General features: G+C 46.3%; 1 protein-coding gene across 1 annotated transcript in view; it reads right to left on the bottom strand.

Moving 5' to 3' along the window:
* The window catches only part of LOC142558571 (uncharacterized), a 42,066-nt gene that overhangs the window by 4,775 nt on the left and 25,917 nt on the right, over positions 1-11,374 (bottom strand). The window contains exon 4 of the mRNA XM_075670705.1: positions 271-379. Coding sequence (XP_075526820.1) covers positions 271-379 — 109 coding nt within the window. The remainder of the gene's footprint in view (positions 1-270; positions 380-11,374) is intronic.

The raw sequence follows: 11,374 nt of genomic DNA, 5'->3' as shown, positions 1-11,374 counted from the left end.
AGCCGAGCGATAATGTTTTAGCAGTTGCTATAGCTGGTGAAAAATGGTCACTGGAAAAAGACAATGTACGCGTGTCAATATAGCCGCCGCCCGCAGTGGTCTCTCGCCACGAATTATTTAATAACCGCAGATAACCTATGCTGTATTTGCTAGAAAAAAAATTGAAAGTTTGGAATATGCGGTTCTAGAACCGAATACAATTCGGATAAGAGTCTCTTCTATCGGCCTATGTAATGTAAGCCCATAAATGGCGTTACTACGTCCACTCACCAATGGGAGCTGCCTGCCGGTGGAAGAATGGCTGCACTGCGGTCTCCGGCCTGGACACCTTGAGCAGCCCGTCCAGCGGGCTGCGCCACTCCCTCGCTGAGCGCTGGACCTGCCCCGCGTTTGGAATGGTGGGTCACATAATTCATGGGGACGCAGGCAATTGTGCACATTATTCAATCACACGGTTCACATGTCAAATTAGAGATCCACGAGACACACAGATGTTCTTTGGGGCAAAATTCATCCACCAGGACCGGGTCCTGGCGGATCTTAATGCATCATGACTGCTCTAAAGCTCGCGATATGGAGCCGCCTATTTCACTTTCAACGGAAAGAGTCCCGGTACCTCGATATTACATCTCTCTGCAATGGTTCGGGTGCCCACTGTGGACAAGTATTACGGAGTCTTGGAAAACAACGTGTTATCTGAAAATACAAAACCCTAATATTCCGGCTCCAGTCTCCAAGTAATTGAACACCAATGTAATACCTGGCTTGAGGAGTTAGCGGTTTGGCTCTATGTTAATCAACTTCAATTAAACGTAAACAAAACAAAGTTTATGCTCTTCCATCCAAAAAACAAACCATTAGATCATCACATCAAACTATTTTTTAATGACTTTAACATCGAGCAAGTTCATAGTTGCCGGTTCCTTGGTGTGTTTTTTCGTAGCGATTTGGGTCGGAGTGATCATATAAACTACATTAGACTAAAAATGGCCAGATCTATTTATGTTATTTATTGTGTTAGACATCTCCTCCCACTACAAGTTAAAAAACAGTTATATTTTGCCCTTGTTCAGTCTCACCTGGTGTATTGCAACCTAGTGTGGGGTACATGCAACAAAACTGATTCACACAAATTGCTTTCTCTCCAGAAAAGAGCTCTACGTTTATTAAGTTCAAGTTCACCTGTTGAAGCAAATCTTTTCGAAACATTTCATGTTCGCAATTTCTTTCATTTATACAATTTTAGTTTGGCTCTTCACATTTTTTATAAAATTAAGCATGACTTTAACTCTTTTTCTAATACTTATAATTCAAGAAACGTTGCGTATGGTCTACGTTCCGTTGCCCTATCTACTGCAAGACCCAGAACAAATTATGGTAAACAAACAACCGATTATCAAATTATAACATTTGTAATGCCTACCAGTCTCTTACTCAGATTGCTTTAGAAAGTTATAGTGTGTCTGTATTTAAGAAAAAACTGACGATTCTTTTCCCCCCCGGTTAAATTTCAGCTAATTCTGTATGCTTGTTTTGTTCTGTATAATTCTGTATAATGTTTTGTTTATTGTTAATTGATATTTATTATTGTCTATCATTAACTATTTTTCTATTGTGATCATGTTTGCTCATTGTTTTTTTTTTCTTTTCTTTTGTCCATTCGGCCCCCGTTTCCATGATGTGTGATCGGGGTGTAGGCCTTGTCAGGAGGTATGCTTGGTCTACCTCCTTTAGCCTCACCTCGAGGGCATATTGTATATAATATGGCCAAATAAACATACTACAACTACTACTACATGTTTTTTATCAGCTGCCTTCAAGATCTAGTGAGTTCCATTACTCGCATAAGTCTGCTCACTGGCTTTAGACCAGGTAAGATTATCAGGTAGCTTTAGATTCAGTTTCAGTTTCAGTTTATTGATGCGATTAAAATGTTTTACAGAAAAAGTAACTATAGGAGGTCACATAGTCAAAGACTGGGGAGGGACCTCCAACAATAAATACATTGCAAAAGTACATTTAATACGGTTAACAACAGCAGTAGCAATCCTATGGAACAGAAAGTAATAAAAAAGTCAAGTCATAGCAATAACAATAAAGTATAAACACAAAAGGCAGATCCTAGGAGTATTATTCCACATACAGAAGCGCAAAAAAAAAAAACAACACAATCACTTTCCTAACAAGTGGTGACGAAGTTGACTGTTAAATAAATGAACGGAAGGAGATGATTTAATGGAGGGTGGTAGTGAATTCCATACTGATGTTGCCGAAAGGTTCGCAGTAAATTTGCCGTAGTTAGTTCTTGGTTTCGGTAGGAGGTAGTTATGGCGTGAAAATCGAGTGCCAGTGAAATGTGGGGTTTGGTCTTTTGTTATCAACGAAACTGGTAATTCTCCTCGACAAAATTTATACGCCAGGACGCTAAGAGAACATTTATTTAAATCCACTACTGACAAAATATTATATGTGCGGAGTAATGGCAGAGCACTAGATGAAAAATGGCTGTAACTGATTATTCTAAAAGCTTGGTTTTCTGTGCGCTGCAGGGGCGCCAAGTGAGTTGCGTAGTTATTGCCCCAAGAGGAAATGCCGTAAGAGATGTGGCTGTGAAGAATGCGTAAGCCGCCGTGGTTGCTCAGTGGCTGTGGTGTTGGGCTGCTGAGCACAAGGTCGCGGGATCGAATCCCGGCCACGGCGGCTGCATTTCGATTGGGGCGAAATGCGAAAACACCCGTGTACTTAGATTTAGGTGCATGTTAAACAACCCCTAGTTGTCAAAATCTCCGGAGTCCTCCACTACGGCGTGCCTCATAATCAGAAAGTGGTTTTGGCACGTAAAACCCCATAATTAAGAAATGCGTAGTAGAGTGAAACTAATATACGTACAGAAAAATAGGGGCGGTCTTTGATTAGTATTCTGATACCATATGCCGCTTTACAGGTCAATAAGGATATGTGAGTTGAGTTGTAAATTTCAAATGATTGTCTAGTTCAACTCCAAGAAATGTTGCGTGGTCAACAGCCTGAAGCGAAGTCGGACCAAAGTTAACGCATGGCTTCTCCTGTACACTTTCTTGCGGGGATGAAAGAATTACAAATTTCTATTTAGTAGCATTAATATTGAGCATATTATCTCGGCACCAACTAACGATTTAACGAAGTTTAACGACGCAAGTGGCTTGAGCATACAACTAAGGCTTTGCATACAATAACTAAAACGCACGCACGCACGCACGCACACACACACACACACACACACACACACACACACACACACACACACACACACACACACACACACACACACACACACACACACACACACACACGCACGCACGCACGCACGCACGCACGCACGCACGCACGCACGCACGCCCGCACGCACCAACCACGCTGTGTGCGCGTGTGTTTGTGTGTGTGTCACGGACTTCTCCATGGTTGTGGAACTAATGATGGGTACCTAGTTAATGTTATACTCTATCAGAAGTGTTAATGTGGCTTTTTTATTTGCAGCGTGGTTAGTAATTGGTGGTGGCCGAATCGTGGCCGGACTGATACAGTCCACTATGCAGGAGAAAGCTTCGTAGTTGGGAAATGCCACTGCAATCTAGTACGTCACGCCTTTGCATATCTAAACGTTCGCCGTTACTCTATGCGGGATGAAGGTCCAAGGATTATTCATAGGATAACACTTTGGCTGGCTGCTGGGCCGCGGCGGCAGCCACAGCAGCCGTTGTACCACAGTATATATCAGTTGTGCATGTAGCACTTGCACCATAGTACTCACACACCAGCGGCTGGGGAGTTGCTACTTTGGTGCAACTGCTACAGGAACAACTTGTATACTGTGGCACGACTGCATGACTGATTCAGTGAAAGGATAGTTAATGATGAACAAGCAAACAAAGTCGCTAGATTGAGGGGAATTTGACCTATACTGCATCTCCGGTTGTGTCGCTGCATACTACATCATGTGTCGGACATGCAGTGCGCTATCTTATTTAGTGACTTTAACGTATTTTCCTAATAAACAATCGCGTTATTTAACAATATTGTTTGGTTAGCAGTTGTGCACATTACTGATACGTGCTGAGAAATTCTGGAAGGATTCGCCTTTCCTCATACGACAGTGTGCTTCACACGGAGGCAACTAACGGTCAAGACGCATGCTTCATCCAATTAAGCTTACCTTACCAATCTAATTAACGCTGTGGAATGACTGTCTATGAATAAATGCGGAGTTATGGCGGTGTCTAGAACTTGTACTCAGCTCAGTGGCCCGTTACCGTACACGTTTCGCACTGAAGACTTTGAGTACGTTAATTATAGGCGTTCACATCGATGAAAATCATGCCATGGCAAATACATTCAATATGTGACCAATAATACGTAGCCGTATGCTTGGCTTTCTTCATCGGAATTTCAAAAGGTCACTTGGTTTGAAACTGGCAATTCGTAAACCGCCTTTCAGATGTAAATGTGAAACATTTGGAGGACGCTTAAGCTTCGCTTTTAAGAGGAAGCTTTAGCTCGGCCCCAACTCAGACGCGGCCTGTTCAAATACATGTAAAACGCAAAAACGTTTTTCCGAAATAACCTCTGGACCGATTTTAATGGAATTTGTTGAAAGAGAAAGTTAAGTTGTAGTGACTGTTGGAAGCGGAATTCCGATTTACGGCCTGAACTTTGTTAAAAAGATTTTTAAAAATGTGAAAGTTTGAGAAGAATAGAAGCATGAAGTTTGCAAGTGAATAGCTCTGTACCAAGAACAAATATCGCGGTTCTGTAAACGGAATCCATTAGACCATTCAAAGCGGACAATTTCAATACGTAAATTTATATCTTACATGAATGTGTTACGTTGTGTACAAGGGTTGTGCAAAAACTGTATTTCCATATTACTAAATTTTTTTAGATTCGTGTGCAACATAGCAATTTTGTCCGCTTTAGATGTAATATTAGCTGCAATTAAAATTATTGTGGTATCATTTGTCATTGCTGAGTAACAGAGTTGTAAACTTGATAGTTTTGGTTTCTGGAATTTTTCGATTTTCGCCAATGTTTAATAAGAAATTTACCACCTAAATTGAAAATTCGAAACTAGCAGTCACTAGATTTTGAATTTTTCTTCTAAATGCAACAAATTTCGCTAAATTTCGTGCAGTGGTTGCCGAGAAAAACGAATTCTCCTTTTACATGTATTTAGATGGGAGCACCCGAGCGAACGCTTCCTCTTAGGAGTGGAACGCGACAGCATTCGATGATCCCTGACTGCTTGTCACGCTTCCCGGCAAGCGCAGTTTCCTCGCGGATGCGCGGAGGCGAGCAGGGTGTTGTTGCAAGGAAACGAGTGGGCCACGCCGCTCTATCAATGGCAGAAAAGCCAGAAAGGGGGCTTGTGTTTGAGTTTCCGCGTAACATAATTATGTTTTCTGGTATATTCGAATTAAACTCCGGCGCTATTATGTCTGCAGGTTGCGTTTAGGTCGTACTTTATGATTTTTCTGATGCACTTTGCTTTGAGGAATTCAATTAGTTCTGTAACGCCTCTGCGCCACCGGAGGCCCTGCGTGGTTGTGGTTTGGAATGATTTTTCGCGAAACGACGTCCGACGCCGACAGCCGATTTATTTGCGACGCGAGGCCCTCAATGCTATCGCGTTAAAATGTGCTGCATGCACTTGTGGTTATCACTCTGCCTTGCTCGACAATTCAATTGGCGCCTTTCGTACACATTCTGTATGTTTTATTGATGCGATAGCGTCAAGTGGCCCATTGAGCGAAGAAGTCTCGGCAGTGTCTGTAACCGCGAAACTTTCCACTGGCTGCGACGCCGTCACGAGTTTTCTTCCCGCGCTCGTGACGCTGGCTCGCGCTTGCTGTCTCAGGCCCCGACGGAGCAGAGCGGCCGAAAGGGAACCCCTCGTGTGTGGGGTACTGCGTGAGGGGAGAGGCATCGCCGCCACGCCACGTCGATCTCGCTCTCGGATGCCTGTGACATCCACGCGTTTCTTGTAAACTGTACCCCACGCTACGGCTACAACTGCCATCTAGCCTTTCCTGCGGCGAAACAACCTTGTTGTGTCGCTTGTGGCTGGGAGTGGCGTTCACGAACGCATACTCCTACCGTACGGGAACGGCCGAGAGCCCGATGTGCGACTCCTGTGGGTGCGAGGAGACCATCGAGCACCTATTGTGTACCTGCCCTCGCTACGATGTCCAACGTCTCTCTCTGCGGGCAACTTTACGCCGACTGGACTCGCGACCGTTCACCGAGTCAAAGATACTCGGACCGTGGCCACACCCATCACTGGCTCGAAAAGCGATTCGTGCACTAGTGCAGTACTTGAAGTGCACCGGCTTAAGAGACCGTTTATAGTGTCCTTGTGTATGGTGTCCCTCCCACACGTACTCAGTGCTTACTCTCTCCCTTTCTTCCTCTTTCTATTCCCCTTTCCCCCACCCCCGGTGTAGGGTAGCAAATCGGATGCTGTTCTGGTTGACCTCCCTGCCTTTCCTATCTTTGTTTTCTCTCTTCTTGTCCGCAAGCTCTCTCCTGCATTCTGACTGCATCTCGATGATGATGATGACAAGATGTGGAGAGATAATTTAATTGAAAGAAGGCAGAGAGGTCGGCCTGAGCTAAGGTGCTATAGCCTGCTACTTTGCACAGGGGGAGGGGGAACGGGGACATAAAGATGTGATGAGGGATGATGATGCATAGCAAGAAGGATGCGCAAAGGTGAAAGCAAGATTGAGGGATGGATCGAAGGCCTATAATGGGGAATATGACGAGGAGGGGGGAGGCGTATTCAGAGCCGTCCTAGGAGCTGCGCGTCCTTAGCGAAAGCCAAGAGCGAGTCCAGAATGACCCATGACCCTGTCGGAATCCATCGAGCCAGTTGCCGGTCAAATCCACTCCTCGTAGGGCGACACTCGCACCGCCCTCAGGTGGTGGTCCCGCTGCTGAGCGTGTCGCTGGCACTCCCAAAACAGATGGGCTGCGGATGGCCGCGTGGCCATGTCACAGTCAGGGCACCGATAAAGTCAAATCAAAACGCGCCACGCGTCTCAAGTTCATTCAGCGACGTGCAATTGTACATTAATGCTTTCGAATTCACAACTCATAGTTGCTTCGGAGTCCTCATATTTTTATTTCTATTTCCTACCGTACACCGAATGTTGTCTCAACGAACTTTCAACTGCATCCTGCTAATATCTCAGAGGGAAGGTGGTTCGATAGCACCTTTTGACAACATCCTCTTTGCTGATCCCGATCTTAAGGCAGTATTGTTCCCGACACCTCAGGAAGTCCAAGTGTCAAGTTACCGAACAAACACGCGGATTATTTTGCGCAAGGTGAACACAAGGTGGTTATAATTATACCAGTGCCTTCCACCAAGGCATCCCTTGTAACCCAGAGCGCAGTTTCGGAAGGCGAAACCCCATACTCTCCCTCCCCTCCTCTTTTTTTTTCTTTAATTTTTGAAGGTTGACTGTTGTCTAGTTCTTAGACAATCTAGGACTCGAAAGTTGCTTTTGCAGCGTATTTGTGATGTAAACACATCTTTGCACCTACAGGAACAAATTTATATTTGGAGCTATTTCTCTGCCGCACCGCACTAGTCACTTTGCGTGCATAGACGCCATAATTTACGCAAGATTTTACCCGGTAAACCGGACAGCGAAATGCCACCTAGTTAAGAATTTTATGCACTCTGCGCTGTATCGTTAGAAAACAATTAACAAATGTTATATTCCAGGCGCATTACGCGAGTCTGGCCTTTTCCAAATTAAACCAATACCAAGTATCCCTGTTCGCTACTATTGTGCTAATGCCTCGTGTGATTTGCTCTACATAACCTTGAATATGTTTGTAAAATGTCATGGTTTGCCTGTACCGTAACAACCTGAAATTGAATCGACTACTTTCTTTTTCCTCGGAGAGCCAACCATATTGGAATGCACATTTACCTTTTATGCGGCGGACTTGCTTTAAAGCATATGTATAATATAATTTGCAGAAGACGTCAGAGAAATGCACTTGTACTTGCGACGTATTTTCCGCGCAACCTTATCCGACTTCAGCGCGGCCATTTTACGTGGTGCTTATTGATCGTGGCTGAAATGAGTTCGGTGTGGTTATGGATTTCAGTGTGGTACGCGTAACGCTTAAACTACAGCACGATAACCACTGCTCAACGTAAAACGGGCTCGCGAACGCCTGGGAGACGCCGCGCCGAATATACACCGCGAATGGCGTTCCATGTGGTTTCCGCTTACGCGGTCGTCCGCGCGCACACGCACCGCAGCGGCCTCGTATCGGCGTCGGCAGCGTCAGCTGTGCGGTGCAGCCGAGCGTGCTATGGGAAGCGCCGAGCGGAGGAGCAGCGTTGGTCTTCGGTCGGCGAGGAGAAAGGAGGCACGGCCAGCTCATCAGGCTGCGCAAACACGGCCCTGCGGGCGCTCGAGAGATCAAAGCGCTCGCGCGACCCCGTCGGCGGATCGCTCGGCGCGACGCGACGCTATCCGCGCTGCGGCAGCACGCGGCAGCGCGCCGAACCGCAGCGCCGCGCCATCTCGGTCGCACCAAATCCGTGCAGCGGCCCGACAACTAGACCCGGCGCCGGGGCAATCAAAACGGCGGGGCTATTAGAAACACGCTGTGTTATACTCAGCCTGCTGTCGCTAAGAGCAAAGACGGTCGACACGCGCACGCACGCGAGTAATGTGGTTTGCAAGTGAATTAGACGAGTTATAAGATTTCCTCTCTAGTTATAAAGCCGATAAGATCTCGTCGCGGACTACACCTGCAAACCCGAGTGGGTTGAAATTTGCAGTGTCGAATTTACAAACCCTCGGATTATCCGCGATAAACAAGCAGCTAAAGTTTGCGAGTGGCTACCAAAGCCTGCTTCTAAACACAAAGTGTATGCGTCCGATAACCTTCGGAAACTGGTTAACTGTATAAAGGACTGCGCCTTCTTTTTTTCCTTTTCTTTTTTGATTGAGAACAGCGAGCTAACTGTGTGAGTCCCTAGGTTAACATCGTAGAAAAGAAACAGCGCAGAAGGAAGAGTGGACGAAAGAATTGGGCAACGCGAGACGACAACACAGTGCCCGTGTTGTCTGACTCTTTCGCCCACGGTTCCTTCTGCACTGTTTGTATCTTACCATCTGCTTTCGCTCTTCCCAGACTGGTTTTAATCGCCGAGGAGGTTTTAGTACAGAAGGAATAGCCTGGGCACGCGTATTCCCATTTAGTATTAAAGGCTCGCCCGGAATGAGGTGCTATTTTCTTCTTCTTCGCACTGGAGAGGCCGCGTCGGTGCACCTCACACACAGCTTCAGTAGCGCTGCACCTCGTCGGCGATCGTCAGCCGCTCTATGTGGTCCGGGGTTCACAGAGGCGGCAGCCTGCACGCTGCCGGTGAGAAACACAGCTGGACGGGCGATGCTTCGTTCTCCGCTTCGGTGCGCTTTATTTAATTTGATCTCAGTAGAAAGGCTTCGAAATTGAGAGACGGAGAGAAAGAGAGAGGCAGAATACACGTATTCATTATGTGAATGTTGCTTTGGAGAGGCGTCCTCAAATTGAGAAATCACTCCTCCGAAGGCGCATCCATACCACGCTTGAGTCGAGAAATTGCTCTGCTCTTTTCTTTATAGCTAATGGAGTGGCATTTTGCTATTTCTCGCGTGGTAGGCCCTGGTAGCGGTGATATCAAGGCGTTCGTACTCTCTTACGGTGGGTACTCTTCCACCGAGGCACTTGGGCACTTAGATTGGGCACTTAGCTCCCTAAAGTGCTTTATCCCTTTCGATATGTAGTGAGGCCTTGTAGCTTTTGATTTCTTTATTTACATAAAACGTTATTTCCTGTCGTGCCCGCAGAATCACGCACTCTGCTCCTCTTCAATTCTTTGCGGTACTATGGTACTCGGTGCCGTAGAGCTCAGCGCCTGGCACGCACGCATGGGCATGTAGCTGGTATTGTAGCTAGGCATCGTAGTATTGGAATTGTGCGCATGAGAACAGTTAATAGCTGCATTGCTGTTTCGTGCGTGATGCATAACTAATTGCCTTTTCTCGCTAAAGCATTGATTGTCATTTCGCTACCAATGTGTCACACTATTTCCGAATTGTAGCTGCAGACAATAGCCTTGTAAATAGCGCTTATTTAGCGATCCCATTCTAACGCAGTGTGCCAGTGCGTCGTAAATTGTTGGCCGTGGTTCCCAAGGGAGTCAAAACAAATCTATAGGACGTGGGAGGCGACAAACCTGCCAAACGCGGGACTTGCCGCACCTCTGCATCGCAAATGCCAAATCGTGCCTCATAATCAGAAAGTGGTTTTGGCACGTAAAACCCCAAATATTATTATTAAATGCCAAATCCTAAACCCCGAGTAAAATTCTTGCTTGGGATAGTTGGATCATGCTTCCCCGAATCTGTCGCCAACGTTAAATCAGCCACAATTCTGAAACCTGAAAAAAATTTTGTCATCGCCACAGAAACTTTGCTGAATGAAAAAAAAAGAATCTTGGTGAATCATTTGAGGCTGTCACGCCTGATGTTTCCTGTGCACAGGGACACACACACACACAAACACACACACACACACACACACACACACACACACACACACACACACACACACACACACACACACACACACACACACACACACACACACACACACACACACACACACACACACACACACACACACACACACACACACACACACACACACACACACACACACACACACACACACACACACACGCACGCACACACGCATACACACACACATACACACACACATACACACACACGCGCGCGCACACACGCACACACACATACACACACATACACGCACACACACATACACACACATACACGCACGCGCACGCGCACGCACACACACACACACACGCACACACGCATCGAGCACTGGATTTAGGACGACGATGACGGCGATGATGGTTATAGCGGTGGTGTACAGTGAGACAAAGCGGCGCAAGGTTTCGCGCACTGAGGTAAGATATCGCAAGAAACACGCATCGTTGGAGACGATGAGAAGAAGACGAGCAGGAGAGGTGGCTCACACCAGGTGCGCATGCACCAGTCCTGTTACCACAGTTGTAATAAACAGTCCTCATCTGTGCGTCTCCGCGGCTTCATCGTTCAGTTTAACATGCCGCGATCACGATTGTATTCGAGAGCCAGAATTACCCTAACCACTGAATCGAAAGCTCTTACGAGCATCATCCCCCAACAAATTAAACCTCGTAGTGATCATCTCCAAGAAACGTTTAGACTCGTGCTTATGAAGTAATCATTGGTTGAATGCCAGTTACATATTGCGT

This window comes from Dermacentor variabilis, chromosome 9 (assembly GCF_050947875.1).
Source record: "Dermacentor variabilis isolate Ectoservices chromosome 9, ASM5094787v1, whole genome shotgun sequence".
Taxonomy (NCBI): Eukaryota; Metazoa; Arthropoda; class Arachnida; order Ixodida; family Ixodidae; genus Dermacentor; species Dermacentor variabilis.
This window is presented reverse-complemented; position numbering and strand designations above follow the sequence as displayed.